The sequence below is a fragment of the Ovis canadensis genome, chromosome 4 (assembly GCF_042477335.2).
Source record: "Ovis canadensis isolate MfBH-ARS-UI-01 breed Bighorn chromosome 4, ARS-UI_OviCan_v2, whole genome shotgun sequence".
Classification (NCBI taxonomy): Eukaryota; Metazoa; Chordata; class Mammalia; order Artiodactyla; family Bovidae; genus Ovis; species Ovis canadensis.
Genome location: NC_091248.1, coordinates 109,373,253 through 109,391,793, shown reverse-complemented (window position 1 = coordinate 109,391,793; position 18,541 = coordinate 109,373,253). Strand labels below are relative to the sequence as shown.

General features: G+C 37.3%; 1 protein-coding gene across 5 annotated transcripts in view; it reads left to right on the top strand.

Annotated features, from left to right (window-relative positions):
• The window catches only part of COPG2 (COPI coat complex subunit gamma 2), a 170,855-nt gene that overhangs the window by 74,378 nt on the left and 77,936 nt on the right, over nucleotides 1–18,541 (top strand). For all 5 annotated transcript variants that reach the window (XM_069588386.1, XM_069588387.1, XM_069588388.1 and 2 more), the window contains 9 exons: nucleotides 167–355; nucleotides 5,105–5,200; nucleotides 5,492–5,735; nucleotides 7,996–8,071; nucleotides 8,904–9,007; nucleotides 9,500–9,625; nucleotides 10,377–10,439; nucleotides 11,097–11,236; nucleotides 13,422–13,593. In XM_069588386.1, the coding sequence (XP_069444487.1) occupies nucleotides 167–355; nucleotides 5,105–5,200; nucleotides 5,492–5,735; nucleotides 7,996–8,071; nucleotides 8,904–9,007; nucleotides 9,500–9,625; nucleotides 10,377–10,439; nucleotides 11,097–11,236; nucleotides 13,422–13,593 (1,210 nt within the window). The remainder of the gene's footprint in view (nucleotides 1–166; nucleotides 356–5,104; nucleotides 5,201–5,491; nucleotides 5,736–7,995; nucleotides 8,072–8,903; nucleotides 9,008–9,499; nucleotides 9,626–10,376; nucleotides 10,440–11,096; nucleotides 11,237–13,421; nucleotides 13,594–18,541) is intronic.

Sequence of the window (18,541 nt, the reverse complement as noted above, 5' to 3'; positions counted from 1 at the left end):
CAAAGCATTCATCTTGAAATAATTATTTTTTAACTTATGCTGTTTCATTTAGATTTTCAAAAGCCATTTACTTTAATTAAAATTCATATTTTCCTCTTTTATTTTTTAAAATTCTGGTCTTTATGAGTAGCAATTTGTTAAATTTTTTTTCTTGCCCTTTGACAAGGTGGCAATGAAGCACCCCTCTGCTGTTACTGCCTGCAATCTGGACCTAGAAAACTTAATCACAGACTCAAACAGAAGCATTGCTACCCTGGCCATTACTACGCTTCTCAAAACAGGAAGTGAGAGCAGTGTGGACAGGCTCATGAAGCAGATATCATCCTTTGTGTCTGAAATCTCAGATGAGTTCAAGGTAGTTTAAATATGACCCTGTTTTCTCCCAGTCTCTGGCTTACCGTAACATTTCTGTTCTTAATAGTGTCTTTTGATGAACAAGTTTTAAGTTTTATGAAGTCTAATTTATTAATTTTTTTCTTTCACAGTTATTGCTTTCTGTGTCCTCAAAAACGTTTGTCTAAGTCTTCAGGATACTTTGCCATGTTTTATTGTGAATGTTTTACAGTGTTAGCTTTTACATTTTGGGCTGTGATCCAACTTGAATTAATATTTGTGTGTACGTTCAGGTTTTTTTCCATTGTGATTTCCAGTTACTCCAGCATAATTTAAAACAATTCTCTTTCCCCACTGGAGTGCTTGACATCTTTGTCTGAAAAGCAGATAACCATATAACTGTAGGTATGTTTCTGGGATGCTTATCACATTCTGTGGAACTATTTATTGGTCCTATGCCAGTATCATACTGTATGAATTAATGTAGCTTTATGGTACCTCTTAAATGTGTGGTCTCCCAACTTTTTCATGTTTTGTAATATTTTAGTTCCTTTGCTTTCCATATAAAATTTAGAATCAGGTTATAATTTCCTTCTAGGATTATGATTGGAGTTGTGTTAAATCTATAATCAATTTGGGGAAAGGTAACAGCTTAATAATAATAATTCTTCAGTTCATGAATATGGCATATCACTCCCTTTATTTAGGTCTTCTTTAATTTATCTGAGCAGTATTTGGTAGCATTTACTCTAGAGGTCTTGCACATCTTTTGTTAAATTAATATCTAAATATTTTATGCTTTTAGAAATCCATTTTATTAACATTTCTATTTCATTGTTTGCTACTAGTACTATATTAAAAAATACCTTTTTTTAAAACATTCCCATAACTCAATATTCTTGCTAAGTTCCCTTATTTTTTTTTAAGTTCCCTTATAGGTTCTAGTAGTTGTAATATACATCCCTTAGGATTGTTTTATGTAAATAATCGTGTTATTGTGAATAGATACTTCATTTCCACTTCATTTCCAATTCAGGTACCTTTCCTTTTTTTCCTTGCCTTATTAAAATGACTAGGACTTCCAATATGTGTTGAGTAGAACTGGTGAGAATGTGTCAAAAAGGAAATCAAAATAGCGATAGATTTTAGTTAGATGAATTAAAGTTAAAAGATTTTATTCCTTCATTTTTATTTAATTCTCACTCAAGAGGTGTAACTGACCCTATTTACTCTCTTCTTGTATTTACCTACTTTTAAAAAACCAACTTAGCCTGTGTATTCAAGTAGACATTTTGAATCTTTGGGAAACCTTGGGAGGTTATGAAGTTCATTTTGTAGTGTAGTTTGCTGAATGCATCTCCTATGTGTGAATGTTTGGATACTTTGCAATATTCTGTGATTACAGATAATGTTGCAGTGGACAACCTTATGTCTATGTTTTCTTGAAATTTTGGTGGTGTGTCCTGAGGGTAAATTTCTAGAAGTCCATATGCTAGGTTGAAGAGTAGATAAGTATGTAGTTTCATAGAGAATGTTAAATTCTACCAGCCTGCTTCCCCATACCCTTACCAGTAGAGTACATATATTGTATTTTGAAGTTTTCCCAGTTTTTCCAGATGGACTAGAAAGGGTATCTCAGTGTAGTTTTAACTTGAATTTCTCTTATTATGAGGGAAGGTAAACATCCTTTCATATTTTTAGAGATCATTTAATATCTTTTGAATATTGTCTGCTCGTGTCTTTTTCTAATTTTCTGTAGGATTTTCGGTCTTTTGTTTCCTTTATTAAAGTTTTTGTATATTAGAGATATTAGTTCTTTAACTGTGAAATGTGTTGTGATATTTTCTCCCAATTTGTCATTTGTCCTTTGATTTTCTCATGATACTTTGGTCATGCACAAGTTTTTAATTTTTATGCAAATTTTTTGATCTTTTCTTTTATCGCATTGGGCTTTTGAGTAATAAGAATTCACCCATGTTTTCTTCTAATATATGTATAATTTCATATTAAATATATGATCTATTAGGTTTTATTATTATATTTATACAGAATGAGAAATGGATCTTACAATTTTCCAGTGACTATCCAGTTGTCCACCCCGCTCCCCCAATTTTATTTGAAGGGCTGTCTTTGCCCAGTATTTGAGATACCACTTTTACCATATACTAAAGTTCAATATGTATTAATACTTGTGTCTGTTTGGAGGCTTTCTGTTCTATTCTGTTGTTCTCTTTATTCATAAATCAGTACAACACACTGTTTTAAATATTTATATTAAATATTTTAACTAAATATTTAAAAACTTGTATTAAATATTTTAAAAATGTATAAGGATGTTTTAGTATCTGTTAGTCTCCTCTCAGCTCTTTATTTTCCTTAGCTGTTTTTACATGCTTATATTTCTTTTGAACTTTAGTATTAGTTCATCTAGTGGCTTCATTTAAAAAATCTCATTGGCATTTTTATTGAGATCACATTAAATTTATAAGTTTTCTTAGGGGAGAATAAATAATAAAGTTGAGATATCCTACCCAAGAGCAAAGGATATTTTAAAATTTAAGTCTACTTTTGTACCTTTCATGAATATGGTATTTTTATATTAGATTTGAATGTTTTAAAAATTCTTTTATGAACTTTATTGTTGTTTCTATTATAAATCTTTTATTCATTATATCTTCTAAGTAGTTATTATTCATGTGTATGAGTAGTATTATTTTTGCATGTTAACCTGCTACCTTGCTGAATTATTTTATTGAGTTAGTTTTATCATCAATTCTCTGAAGTTTTCCACATTATTTTGTTATATCATCTGTAAATAAAGATGATTTTGTCTTTTATTTTCTAATTTTCATTCCTCAGTTGTTTTCTCCTGTCTACTCACATTGGCTAGTAGTGCCAGAATAATGTCAAATAGTAGTCAAGATAGTAGCATCCTTTTCTTGTTTCTGATCTTGAAGCAAATGACTCTTGGGGTTCTCTATTAAGTAATATACTGCCAATAGGACTGAGGGAGTATGTGTGTGTATGTACATAAAATGAAAGTTTTCATCCATTCCTGTCTTATATTTTAAAGAATTTTTAAGTGACTTTCCTGGTCCAGTGGTTAAGAATCCACCTGCCAATGCAGGGGACGTCCAGGAACTAAGATCCCATGTGCCACGGAACAACTAAGCCCATGTACCACGAATACTGATGCCCATACTGTGCTTTGCAATAAGAGAAGCCACCACGACAAGAAGCCTGCTCACTGCAACCAGCCCGCGCTTGCCACACCTAGAGAAAGCCCACACACAGCAATGAAGAGCCTGTGTGCCACAACAAAGACCCAGCACAGCCAAAAATAACGAAAAAAAAAGAATTTTTATTAGGAATAAGTGTTGGATTTTATCAAAGGCTTTTTAGCTTCTGTGGATGTAGTCATATTCTGTCATATTCCTTTTCTTCTTAGACTCATTAATATTGATGAATTACATTAATTTTCTAATGTCAAACCATCCTTGCATTCTTGGTATACATTCCATTTCATCATGGGATATTATTTTCTTACTGTAGGATTGAAGTCTGTTAGCCAGTATACCACTTGGAACTTTTGTATCAGTATTCAGAAATGATTTCTATCTATAATTTTTCTTTTTGCACATATACTATCTTTATTAGGTTTATATGTCATTGCTTCATAAAGATTGTGGTTATTTCCCTTCATTTTCTACGCTCTGAAACAACATATATAGATTTGGGACTGTCTGGTTATTGGGACACAATTCTCCAGTCTCCATAAAGTTCTTGCATTTCTGCACACCCAGCAAATTACACACTAACTGCCCTTTGTTTCCTACTTTACCAGTTTTGTTCCCTTTGTATAGTACAAAGTTTCTCCAATATCAAAAGATGTAAGCATCTCCCTTAAGTAGTAAAGGGCCAGTTTCCATACAGCCCTAGAAGAGACTGTCCTCCCTACAGCAAAAAGCAAACATGCTTATTGCCCAGTGTAATAAACATGATGTTTCCCTTCTGCATAAATGACTGGCATGCTTACTGCCCACTGTCAGATATTCAAGTTCCATATCTCAGATTCTCCCGTAATGCTGCCTACTGTGGGCTCATGTTATCTGGTCATTTTAGCATCGTCCTATGGGTATTGGGGCTCAGAAAACTAAGCCCCAAATGCCAATACACTGGCTACTGCTTTTGCTGTGAGTGAATAACTGTCTTTCACCTCTCATTCAGGATCCTTGTGTTCTCTTCTAGCTTCCATGAAATTATGGTAGTCTAAAGTTTGCAAATAGGGTAAAAGTCTCACACCCTTTTTACTTCTTGACACTGGTCTCTGAAATTGTGGTAAAAATTTCCTAGAAACTACTTTGTGAAGTAGTTACTTGGTGACTTTCTCTGTTTCTTGTCTGGAAAGCAGTCTGTTTAAGTTTTTTATCTTTAGTGTTCACTTTAAAATTTTTATGTGAAAATTTTAAATGTAAAATTTTAAAATATGCTCGAAGCTTATTTTGCTTTGGAGCAAAGGGAGGGGTCTCTTGAATGCACTTCATTTTTACATTGCTTTCTATTTTTCTTTCCTGTTTGATTTTCTTTCACAAAGAACCATTATTGTCATTTTAGTTAATTATGGTGCCTTCTTAGCTTGTGGTAAACAAGAGGGAATGTATGCTTAAGTAGCTAAAGTTATAAAGATGAACGTCCTTTTGTGTTTTTCTCTAGGTGGTAGTTGTACAGCCATTATAAAAGGTGTGTGTCCTTTTTGTTTGTTTTTCTACAGGTCGTGGTTGTGCAGGCAATTAGTGCTCTCTGTCAGAAATACCCTCGAAAGCACAGCGTCATGATGACTTTCCTCTCCAACATGCTCCGAGATGATGTAGGTGGACTGCTTTTTAATTGTGGGAAGTTGCTCACTTCAGTTCTTATTAAAGCAGCTTTCTTTATAATCTCCGCATGCCTATCAAATAATATTCTCAATTCTAGCTTCTGTCTTATTACTAAACATATTATTGCTTTTGACTTTACCACTTGGAGGGAAAAAACATTTTTGTTTCTTTGAGAAGGGAAGGGAAATGAAATTTGAATGTTACATCATAAGCCTTGGAGTAAAATCATTTTTCCAAAAAGTGCCCTCAGAGTGAATGGCAGTTTTTCTTTTTTTTGCCAGGGAGGCTTTGAATATAAGCGGGCCATCGTGGACTGCATTATCAGCATTGTAGAAGAGAACCCTGAGAGTAAAGAGGCAGGTCTAGCCCACCTCTGTGAATTCATCGAGGACTGTGAACACACCGTTCTGGCTACAAAGATCCTCCACTTGTTGGGCAAAGAGGGTCCCAGAACACCTGTCCCCTCCAAGTATATCCGCTTTATTTTTAATAGGGTTGTCCTGGAGAATGAGGCCGTCAGAGCTGGTGAGTAATGGAGCACTGATGATGAGCATAACTTGGGAAATGCTTAACTCAAGGGAGTGGTAATGAAATTGGAAAATGACATTGCAGTGTCTATTTGGTGGTGGGATCTCGGAGCATACTTAGGCCTCAGATATATAGCGCTCTCTTTGTATTCTAATTTCCATCCTGATTTCAGCCTTGTATCAGAGACAAATAACCCTTGACCTTCAGACTGACAGAAGACTTTGATGGTGTCATCCATTTTTTTCAGTTAAGGCCTCAAGTATGCATGTCTTTGAAATTTGTCTCCCACTGTAGCTTGTAAGTGACTTTTTGAACAGATCCTAGGAATTTTTTTACTTCTTTCTCTCTAATTGTTCTTCTCCTTAGCATGTGAAGTGGTCCAAATCTCTCCTGTTAAAACTACAGGCCTTCATTTGATTCATTGTCTCTCACTAGGTACTGACCATATTTCCTGTTACAGAACCTTGAAGCAGCCATTACCAGCTGCCTCTCTGAACTTACTTTCCATTTTCTATTCAATTCACTATAATCTTGCTCTCTCCCTTAAAAATCTTCTGAAGCTATTTTTTTATACAAATCTTTTATTGCATGTATGATTTGCAAACATTATCTTACTGTCTCTTCATTTTCCTGTGTCTTTTTTTTTTTTTTTAATCCTCAGAAGCTAGCTGGAAAATCAAGTTAGACACTTTAATGTTCTTATCCTTATTCACTTCAGTCAATTTGATGGGCTGTTGACTAAACACTTCATGAAACTCTCTTCCCTTGGTTTCCACAAATAGCCTGCATCTTTCCATCATTCCTCAATTTTCTTTGCAGAGCTTCTCTTCCATTCCTTAAAATGTTCATTTTCTTTAGGGGGTTGTCTTCTCAACATCCACATTCTTTCTGGTGATCATTTCCAGAGCTCTGCTAAGATGCTGTGGTACTGTAGTCATGTCTCTCTCCTGAACTTGTGTGTTTAGCTGTCCCAGGCACTTCAAATTCAGCTTGGAATTCAAACTGTCCCAAACAGAAATCCTTATATATATTGTCCACTCAGTTGCAAGACTAGAACCTTATTCCATTGTTTTATAACTCCCATCTACCTTTTGGCAAAGTTCTGTCCGTTCTGTCCCCTCAATATGTATTCCTTCATTCCCTTTTATCCTCAGTTTTCCTGAGGGCTGTGTTAGGCTTGCATCCATTTCAGATGCCCAGTTAGTCCAGCTGCTTGTACTCTCACCCACATCCAGTATATTCTCCACTCTACTACCAAAATGGACGTTGCATACAAAATCTGCTCACAAATTTAGTGTAGCACACCCTGCTGCAGATACACAGATTCATCCTGTATTTAACTCCTGTTAATAATAATTTTGAGGTTAAACTGGAACCTAATTTTGTTTTGTGTCTAATCTCTCACTTGTCTCCTCCTGCTCTCCAGCACAGGTCCAATGCTTCAGCCTTACTCAGCTGCATCCAGTCCCAGAATCATTCCACACTTTATTCTCTGTCCTGAGGGCCTTGCTACTTTTCACTTCTCTTTCCCTCAAATACTCTTTTCCTGCCTTTCCTCTGGCTAACTCTACTTGTTCTGCAAGCTTTAGTGCAGGGAGTCAGTGTGAGCTCTTTGTCTCCTCCAGTTTTGACTTAATGTTCCTTTCTCTGCTCGTATAGTATCCAGGATATGGTTCTACTATGGATTTACTATGTTGTAACTATCTATTTACACCTGTCTTTCCCACTAAACTACAACTTCTTGAGGTCAAGGGCTACATCTTTTATCTTTTTACCTTCAGCAGTTAGCACAACTCCTGACAAAAGTTAAATAAGGAATAAATCTTTGTTGATACAGTGAATTTTAATAATAGAGTTTTGGGTGTTTTTCCCCCTATGTGTGGGGCTGGTTGTTTGAGGTTTGTTTGGTTGTTCTTTAGTCACTAAGTTGTGTCCTACTCTTTTGTGACCCCATGGACTGTAATCTGCCAGGCTCCTCTGTAAGGAGTCAGACTGAAGAATAGCTTATATAAGAAATACATATGATCCTTTTTCCTCAGTGCATAGAGAGTTTTCTTATTCAGAGCTCTCTTGGACCCACTTTCTATTTCTATTTATGCTTAAATGGATCAAGGAAATAAGAACAAGAAGTTCACGATTAAACAGTGAGTTTATTTCAACCGAACATGGGGAAACTCCTCTAATTTTTTTCTTAATAATTATTGCTTAACTCTGTGAAGTCAATATTCATGTTGTTTCATTTTATGCTCCATTATAGCTGCTGTGAGTGCTTTGGCAAAATTTGGGGCTCAGAATGAAAATCTTCTCCCAAGCATCCTAGTACTCCTACAAAGGTAACTGAAAGAATTAAAAAAAAAAAAAAAAAGGAATGCCATGTGACTGAATAGATAATTCCTTATTGTACCATATCAAATGCCTTGTAGGGCTTAAGAGTAGAGCTGATAGAGTAAGTCAGGGGCAAATGGCGTTTTCCTTACTCTTGGTAATTTTGCATGTGCTAAGTGCACACAAAATTTGACTTCTAATTTCTCATGCATGATTTTGAGAAAGTGACTTAAATACATGTGCCTCAATTAGTATAGCAGAGGCCAACTTCAAAGAGCTTCACTGTGTAGAGTTGAAAATACCAGCTTTTCATGGTTTCTTTAACTCCCTATTTGATGAGGAAAAGACTTGCTTTAGCAAACACTCGTGATTACATCTTGCAATTGAAGCAGAAAAATTATAAGCCAAAAGCTGGCTGGTTTAAATAAAACAAATTGCCATTTGAGTAATATCCGTGCCTGGGTTTAGAATGCTTTTTAGTATCCTTGGAAAGTCTAATATTGCCAGTTTTTGGTTTGTAGAAGTCTAAATCTTTACCAAGGTCATGTGGTTGCAGATCAAAGAACAGACTCCAAACTGCTATCTTATGCTACTGTGTTCTTCCTAATCATTTTAATGCCTGCTTATGTAGTGCTTCTGATTCATAATGACACCATTTCTTTACCAATTCAGAACAATACCCAGGATGTATGGAGATTTTAGGAGCCACTGTTGGCTGTTGTTGAGCTCTTGTATTACGGTAGTATCAGATGGCCTAGATCGTGTCTGTTAGGCATAGTGGTAAAGCTCTGGATATCTTTTAGAGTGCTATGACATGCCTGTTCTGTATCCCCTGAACAGGTGTATGATGGATACTGATGATGAGGTACGGGATAGAGCTACCTTCTATCTGAATGTGCTGCAGCAGAGGCAGATGGCACTGAATGCTACATATATCTTCAATGGTCAGTGAGAGCCAAGAATGGAGACAAATATGCTTTTGTTCTACAGTTGGTGTCTTGGAAGCATATCTCATGATTTGCATATGAGCTGGCTTTACTAGGCAGAATGCTTGGTTTCTGTCTCTGAATGCACTTCCATTTCTAGAGAAACCTAAAAGTTTGTAAAAGTCCAAAGAATATTGCTTGTTCCTGGTTCTCTTTGAGCTCCCTCTTAGATGGGTTTACCTTTTTCCCTTTTCTTATGCTGTCTTTGTTTCCACATGGCTCTGTTGCTTTGTTTTCTGGAAGATACTTCCATTTTGTTGCAAATATGTATGCTCAGCTCCTGTGCTTCCTCAGATGGAATTATAAGTGCCTATCTTCTTTAATAATTTAGCTTATAAACCTATGGTTATAGTTTTCTTTAGAAAGCTTAAATAAATATTCCAAATCTGGGCCTGCCTGGATCCTAGGATTGGCAAGAAGTTCTAGTGCTGAGAGTTATCTGTTTCATAGGTCTAACAGTCTCTGTACCAGGGATGGAAAAAGCCTTACACCAGTACACGCTGGAGCCTTCAGAAAAGCCCTTTGATATGAAATCTGTTCCTCTTGCTACAGCTCCTGTCTTTGAACAGAAAGCAGGTAATGGGAACACTTTGTTTTTAAACTGTTTATAGTTTCACACCAATGAAATACACTGTTGGCATATTTTTTCTAATATTTATTTTAATGGTCACTCCTTCTAAATCTTATAGAACTAAGATGAATGATATTTTTAAAGTTAGGGTTTTAAAATTTTTTCCTTATTTTCTCATGGAAGCAAGAATATGAAGTGTGGCATAGAATGAAAGATTTTTTTAATGCTGAGTGTTAGAGCATTGGAAGTTAGTTGTCAGTGTTTCAGAGCAGTAGTTGTGTTGCCACCGCCTGTTTTTGTTTTCTGATCTTGATTAACTTCTTAGTTAATTTTTCTTTTGGAGGCTTAAAAAATAAATGGACAAAGTGTGTAGTGGTTTGAACCAAAAATGAAAGAGCTCATGCCCTCAACATTTTCAGTTTTTTGTTGTTGATACTACATAAGTAGTTTTTCCTATTTGAATAACGAGATTTGTTTTATAAACTGTTCCTTCTTTTCAGAGTAATTTTTTAAAATATTCTGGTCCATAAAAGCAAATTCTGTATTTTGAGAACTTGCTTTATATATTTCATGAAGTATGTTCACTAAATACACTTTGAGTGTCCCTCCAAGAAGGGTGACAAAGAACCTCCTGGTATGACTTAGCAATAGCTGCTTATATATCTGCTGCAAGTTTTTGTCTTCATCTCCTGTATGCATGTTTGACTTGATAGTGGCAGGGAAAGCTCACTTAACTGCTCATCCCTGTTTCTGTAGAAATCACACTGGTGTCCACTAAGCCCGAGAAGCTGGCTCCTTCCAGGCAAGACATTTTCCAAGGTATGATGATTTGATGTGTAGAGGGAGTAGCCCAGCTCCCTAGGCATTGTAACTATAATGAAGGCCACCACTTTTTATTCAATTTTATTAGTTCTGAGTATGGGAAATCTTTATATGACTAAATATAATTTATTGTCATAGCTTCCTGTTGTTAGGACTACTGGAATCTGTGGGACTTGGCAATTTCCAGTTGTCAGCTTACTGAGAATGTTGTTCTTACCCGGTATCTTGGTTAACGGGACTCAAATTCTATGAAATTAGGAATTAAGTTTCTTTTTTATTTTTTGCTTTTAGTAATTAACTGTGAAGTGAAGTGAGAGTCGCTCAGTTGTGTCTGACTCTTTGTGACCCCCTGGACTATACAGTCCATGGTATTTTCCAGGCCAGGATACTGGAGTGGATGGCGTTTCCCTTCTTCAGGGGATCGTCCCAACCCAGGGATTGAACCCAGGTCTTCCAAATTGCAGGCAGATTCTTTAGCAGCTGAGCCACCAGGGAAGCCCAATTAACGGTATAAACTCTTACTTAAAAGATTACTTCACTAAAGCTTGGGGACGCATTATTAATTGAGTGTTCTTAAAACATTTTAGCTACCCAGAGTAATATCTTCCCCTGTCTTATTTTTCTTCCTTCTTTTCTTTCCTTTTTTCTTGATAGAGCAACTGGCTGCCATTCCTGAGTTTATGAATCTAGGACCCTTGTTCAAGTCTTCTGAGCCTGTTCAGCTTACAGAAGCAGAGACAGAATATTTTGTTCGTTGTGTCAAGCACATGTTTACCAATCACATTGTGTTCCAGGTGAGAGAAGTGTCATAACTGGCTCTGGTAAGGGATTTAGTATTAATTCTCCTTTAGTTTAGAATACACAGAAGAACTATACAAAAAAGATCTTCATGACCCAGTTAGTCCCGATGGTGTGATCACTCACCTAGAGCCAGTCATCCTGGAATGTGAAGTCAAGTGGGCCTTAGAAAGCATCACTACGAACAAAGCTAATGAAGGTGATGGAATTCCAGTTGAGCTATTTCAAAGCCTGAAAGATGATGCTGTGAAAGTGCTGCACTCAATATACCAGCCAATTTGGAAAACTCAGCAGTGGCCATAGGACTGGAAAAGGTCAGTTTTCATTCCAATCCCAAAGAAAGGCAATGGATGCCAAAGAATGCGCAGACTACTGCACAATTGCACTTACCTCACACGCTAGCAAATTAATGCTCAAAATTCTGCAAGCCAGGCTTCAGCAGTATGTGAACCGTGAACTTCCAGATGTTCAAGCTGGTTTTAGAAAAGGCAGAAGAACCTGAGATCAAATTGCCAACGTCCGCTGGATCATAAAAAGCAAGAGAGTTCCAGAAAAACATCTGCTTTATTGACTGTGCCAAAGCCTTTGACTGTGTGGATCACAATAAACTGTGGAAAATTCTGAAAGAGATGGGAATACCAGACCACCTGACCTGCCCCTTGAGAAACCTGTATGCAGGTCAGGAAGCAACAGTTAGAACTGGACATGGAACAACAGACTGATTCCAAATGGGAAAAGGAGTACGTCAAGGCTGTATATTATCACTCTGCTTATTTAACTTATATGCACAGTACATCATGAGAAATTCTGGGCTGGATGAAGCACAAGCTGGAATCAAGATTGCCAGGAGAAATATCAGTAACCTCAGATATGCAGATGACATCAACCTTATGGCAGAAAGTGAAGAAGAACTAAAGAGCCTCTTGATGAAAGTGAAAATGGAGAGTGAAAAAGTTGGCTTAAAGCTCAACATTCAGAAAACTAAGATCATGGCATCTGATCCCATCATTTCATGGGAAATAGATGGGGAAACAGTGGCTGACTTTATTTTGGGGGGCTCCAAAATCACTGCAGATGGTGAAATTAAATTTTATTTAATTAAATCACTGCAGCCATGAAATTAAAAGATGCTTGCTCCTTGGAAAGTTATGACCAACCTAGACAGCATATTAAAAAGTAGAGACATTACTTTGCCAACAAAGGTCCATCTGGTCAAGGCTGTGGTTTTTCTAGTGGTCATGTATAGAAGTGAGAATTGGGCTATAAAGAAAGCTGAGTGCTGAAGAATTAATGCTTTTGAACTGTGGTATTGGAGAAGACCCTTGAGAGTCCCCTGGACTGCAAGGAGATCCAGCCAATCCATCCTAAAGGAGATCAGTCCCGAGTATTCATTGGAAGGACTGATGTTAAAGCTGAAACTCCAATACTTTGGCCACCTGATGCGAAGAACTGACTCATTGGAAAAGACCCTGATGCTGGGAAATACTGAAGACAGGAGGAGAAGGGGACGACAGAGGATGAGATGGGATGGCATCACCAACTCAACGGACCTGAGTTTGGGTAAACTCCAGGAGTTGGTGAAGGACAGGGAGGCCTGGCGTGCTGCAGTTCGTGGGTCGCAAAGAGTGACTGAACTGAACTGACTGAGCTCCTTTAGTTCATGATTCTGGTTCCTTTTATAGAGAAGCAACTTGCCAGCATTTTTCTGGTTTTCTTCCTAACTCCATAGCTAGAGAGAGATGCCTTTGTATGATGGGAAACTTTTGATGATTTAAACTTAAAAGGACATAAAACTGAAATGTCTGAAAAAGTTGGACAGCATAGAGTATAACCTGTGAAAAAATGATCATCACACTTAATATCAGGGTAAATTAAGTGTGTTGTTCCAAAACCTTGGATTTCAATTCGAATCTCAGCCAGCTGTCAGATTTCTACCATCTTGTTTGGTAGAACTCAATCTCAGGAAAGAGGAAAACACTGGTGAATAATATGAACAAGAAAGACCTAGAGAATAAGCTTATCCTTGTTGTCTCAAGAAAAATCTTAGTGGGAGACATGCATGGTGTTTAGAGAGAGAAGGTTTAATGGATTCCAGAACTGACTCGTGGGTTATGGGGAGGAAGAAACAATTTACTTGGAAACAGTTCTTCTTCATAACGTTCCTATTTGATGACTTTTCAGTTTGACTGTACCAATACTCTGAACGACCAGCTACTGGAGAAAGTGACAGTGCAGGTGGAGCCATCAGAGTCCTATGAAGTGCTGTGTTGTATCCCAGCCCCCAGCCTGCCTTACAATCAACCGGGAGTATGCTATACTCTCGTTCGTTTACCCGAAGATGACTCAATCGCAGGTACTAATACACAGAATGCAGGAGATGTGATTAAGAGTGCATTACCACTTGAACTCTAAGTGTCCTGACAGATATTTGGGGTCCAAGAATTTGTTTCTTTTCTGAGATTAATAAATGTAGTGATAATGAATGGTAAATTTAGAATGTTACTTACTGCTACAGAAATACTAATTTTATAACCAAGTTTCTGAGTGAAATACGCTGGACATTTAATCTTAAAGAGAAAGTGAATGTATACAGTGGTAGCCCGAAACAGAACTCAGACTTCCTGTTGAAACAGTGTCACCACTAGTGGTGCACATACCTGATGTCCCCTGTGAAGGATCAGGGCCTGCTTCTCCCTGGTGTTTCTTTAGGGCAGCCTCAGGACTTTTCAGTTAGTAGACCCATGGCATCGTAAAATATTGTTTTTAAGGGTCCTATAACACAAGGCAAGTGTCTGAGAGTATGTCTCAGCCTAGTGACTGGTTTAACCAACATTTGTGTATGCACAGTTGAGAAAGGCTTTGTGATCTGCTTGACCTGTGTGTACTTGGGGATTGGGTTAGGAGCATGGTCGGGGGGAGGGGGCAGCACGTGTGGGAAGGAAAGTAAACTGCTAGCGTCAACAGTAGTTACAAATTTGGGGTTCTGAGACCTTATGACCTACCTCCTGTGAATGTCGAGTATTGCACTTGATTTCTTTTCTCCGTTTTCCCACCTGAGTTCTTTCCTTCCCATATTTGCTGCAGAGTGTTCACAACTGTTACCCAGTTTGTACCGAAATAAGCACACACATTGCACTTACATTTTGAACAGTTTTTATTACTAGTACAGGAAAAAACAATTTTTACTACTAATACAGGAAAAAACACATAGCTAACAAATATTGGGAAAGTTACAGAGTTACAAGAAATCGTAAAAGTACTAGTACATAGTTATCCCTGGTCATCATTCAGTTACATTTGGGGCTTAACCTGTCTTCCTTTAGCCCCTCTCCCAACTCCCTTTTTAGATATTGGTTCCGGGAGCGCCTGTCCAATCTTACCTGTGTTGGATGATAGACCAGGCTACTCAACTCTAGCACGAGGTAGATTCAAGTTGGCACCATTGCTGGGTCTGAACCCCAGGTTGTTCCCTCTGGCCCCAGGTGGACCTGCAGTTGCAGCCACCCTGGATCCATAACCCCCTGGGTAGGAAGGCACTTTCTATCTGGCCTCCACTATTTCTCCTTTGAACATTAGGCCATCCAACTTTAACCTTTAATTATCTCCTTTACCCCTTTTTATGAGGTTTCTCTTATTCCATTCCCTTTTAACTTCACTTTCTTTCCTGGTCTGTTTCCCTCTGGTTAGATTTGTCTAATGTCCACCAGCCAGTAATTAAGCTGGCTGTACTCTTATGTAGCTAGTTTCATTTAACCTTATTCTAAACCAATAATTGGCCCAGTCTTAATGTAGCCCTGTGGCTTTTGCCATCATCCTGGATACTCTGTCCTTTTTCTAGTAGCCACCTCTCCATATTTCAAAATTCTAACCCCATTTTTACTTCCCACAAACTTTCTGTTTTTTAAGGAATGCCATTACTTTGTCACTTAATTTTAGAGGGAACCAAAATGCTAAACTCATTGAAGAATCAAGCTCTTCCCAATTGAGAATACTAGCTCCTCCCATTTCCCCAGGTTCACTTGGATAACTGATAACTCAGGTGCCTCACATCCCAGGGAGTGGTTCTAACAGAATACAATAAATACAATTTTACAATATCAAAATACATAAAACAACAATATTGAAATTACAGAAGTTACATACAGTATAGGAGAAAACAACAACAACAGAAAACATTTCTACCAACACAGAAAGCATAAGGGAGGTTTTATCCCTCCTCACTAAGGAGTTAATTTCTTTTTAAAACATACATCTTACAAATTAGCCCAGAGGTTTCAGCTTTTGGTCTGCTGGCTATGGACTCTTTTGGTTGATGGTTGTTAGTGGGGTGTTTTTATTTTTGGTTGTTAGTATTTTGTTTATAAAAATTTGGCATTTGGAGAATTTTCTAAATTCAAAAGGGTTTGCTGATTGGTGTTCAAACTCAGTTATAAACTCTTGTGATTGTATCTCGGATAAAAGAAATGAAATTTAGTCTCAACATTCAGACTTTTAAAACTTTGAAAGTTTTAAAAAATTAGTAGGTTGACTTACTGATTTTACCAATCATTTACCTGCTTAGGAAACAAAAAAAAAAACTCCTTTCTATTCTTTAGTCTGTGTTAGAAATGATGAAGTTTTGAGCCTATGGCCAATCCAAAGTCTTTGCTGTGCAGTAAATAGAAGAGAAATACCAGGGCACAGGTGGTAATACAAGTCTTTTTTCCCTATTCCTTCCTTTCAGCATTTTCCTGTTGCAGATATTCTGAATCTTAGCCAATCACATAAAGATCTATACATCACCTCTGCCTGTCTCATCTCAGAAAAGATATTTTCCACATAATTACAGGAAAAAAAATAGAAATTCTATAGATTGTGATTTCCTTCCTTCAACCTGAAAACTATATAGAATAGGAAGGAAAATAGGTTTTGGAGACAGATAAATTAGGATTTGAATTCTGACTCTGCTATACACTGAGTGCTTAATCATAGGCAAATGTTTTGATCTCTGTATACCTTTTAGGATTATTGTAAGGATAAAATGAAATTAAGTAAAGTGATGAGTATGGTGCCAGACACATAGTAAATACTTAATAGATAGAAGGTATTCTGAAACTATCCACTTTCTCCCTTTACCTAACTCTTTAAAAGTCAAGCCGTTCACAGTTCAAAAGATAGAGACCCACCGATTTCCTCAGAAAGTTATTCTGTCAGTTGTTCTTATCTTTTCTTTATCTTTAAACCTTCCCATTTCTCCTTACTGTAAAAGTGTACAAAAAAATCTATGCCATCAGAAAAAATTTAAACTCAACATCAAGTATTACCATAACTCCTTCCTTGAAATCTTGGGAAAATTGTAAAAAGAGTAATAAACATCTTAAGTCTCAATTAGTCCTACTGATCTTCTGTCCTCCAGCAACTACCCTTTACTTAAAGACTGTCAGAAAAGCCTTCAAGGCAGCATACTTTCTTTCTGTGTCCTTTCTCACACAGCAGCTTTCTTTCCTCTGCATGTTTATTACACCAGTAACAACACATACATGCAACATTCTATGAATTTTTTCCCTCCTTGGGGCCTCTGTAATGACCATACCCTTTTGTTTTATTACTTACTCAGAACCATTCTAATCCCTATATTGCTTTTATTATTGAACTCTCAGTTCTTATAGAATCATATTTCTTACCTCAAACCATCTGAACAAATTTAAATAGCCCTCAACAGAAAATATCCATACCAAGGTCACATTTACACAAGTACATGTCTGAATCTCTTCTGTTTTTCATTAGGGATGCTGCCTCCCACTTAACAATTCACAGCTCTTTCATATGATACATACCTACATTCATACTGTAGTTCTTGACTTTGCCTACACCTCCTTAAACCTTTATACTAACTGGAGCTACCCCAGGATTCTGATGGACTCCAAACTCTTCTCTGAAGCTGCTGTTTCCATTCCATTATTTGCTGTTCAGTATTGATCATATTAACTCCTGACATTCCGAATTAAATCGACAATTTCAGTTAAGTAAAATTTATCTCAGTTTCTTTTTACTCTGACTCACCTCCAACCACTCACTGGGTTTCATATTACTGATCCTTAATGAAACCTTGCATTCTTCCAAGCTAAGCACATAATCTGCAATCTTTGCTCAAACACTAAAAAAGCAGGCAGGATAAGTTGAATATTGCTATTTAGCCACAATATATCCATTCCCTTTATCACTAGAATTTGCATGAGTCTAGCTAGAGTCCATATTCCTCCAAATTTGACCTGTTAAAGAGACTGGCCAAGGTTCAAGTCTGAGACACTCATTCGCTTGTTCATTCATCTCATAACCAATTTCCCTTTCCCCAAACCCTGAAGTTTTTAACGTTTCCTCTGTGCTGACTTTGAACCTTTCTTCCTGTCCTACTTCATGTTCGCCATCGTCACTGATAGCTGTCGTCTTTATTGCTGCCTTTCTTGAATGCTAACGCCTCTCCAGAATGCAGTGTAACCATGGAATATCCACTCACTTCTTCTTCCCTCTCTTGTAGCCTTAGAAAAAGCCTCTGCCTGTTGGTACCCCCCAGGTTTGGTTCACAGTCTGGCCTTTAAATGCCTTCAGTATGTGAAAATGTGAACCTACTCTTTATTATTCAAAACAGCCCCATCCTCTGGCATGCACTATCGTCTCTGGATGTCTGGAGTCCTGATGTCACGAGGACTGCTGCTCACGCTCTCCCTTCAGAGTCTGGTTTTTTACTGTCTCTCTATATGACTGTTCTCTTGTATCTACCCACTCTGACATAATTACCTGGTAGATTTTTTTCAGGCAGCCACCAGTTTCCTTGTGACAATTTCTTTTTATGTTTTCTCCCATTTTTCCGTATTTCATTAATTGTGATCAAGTTGAATAGGTAGCACTCTGCATCATAACTGATATAATGTTCCTTAATAACTGCAAGAATGATTTATATGTATACTGTCAACTAAGTTCCCACTGTAACCACTTCTTTCCATTTTTCCTTTGCTCACTTTCATTAGAAAAACAACAAACATATGAACACTTTATCAAGTATGTGTAGGAGGCATATTTTCCCAGTGCTAAATACAGTTCTTTAAAAGTCCAGTTGATTGCACCGTACCACCTTTGCTTTGTACTTGACCATGTTGTAGCCTCTCCCTCCATAAACATTCTGCATTGTCTCTCTTTCCATAAAACAGTGCTTGCTCATGGTTATGACAGATGGCACCTATGCTTTCTTATAGTCACTAGTCTGCACCTATTGTCTGGCCTCCATACCACATACTGTGCCCCTCCTGCCCATGAGATCTGCT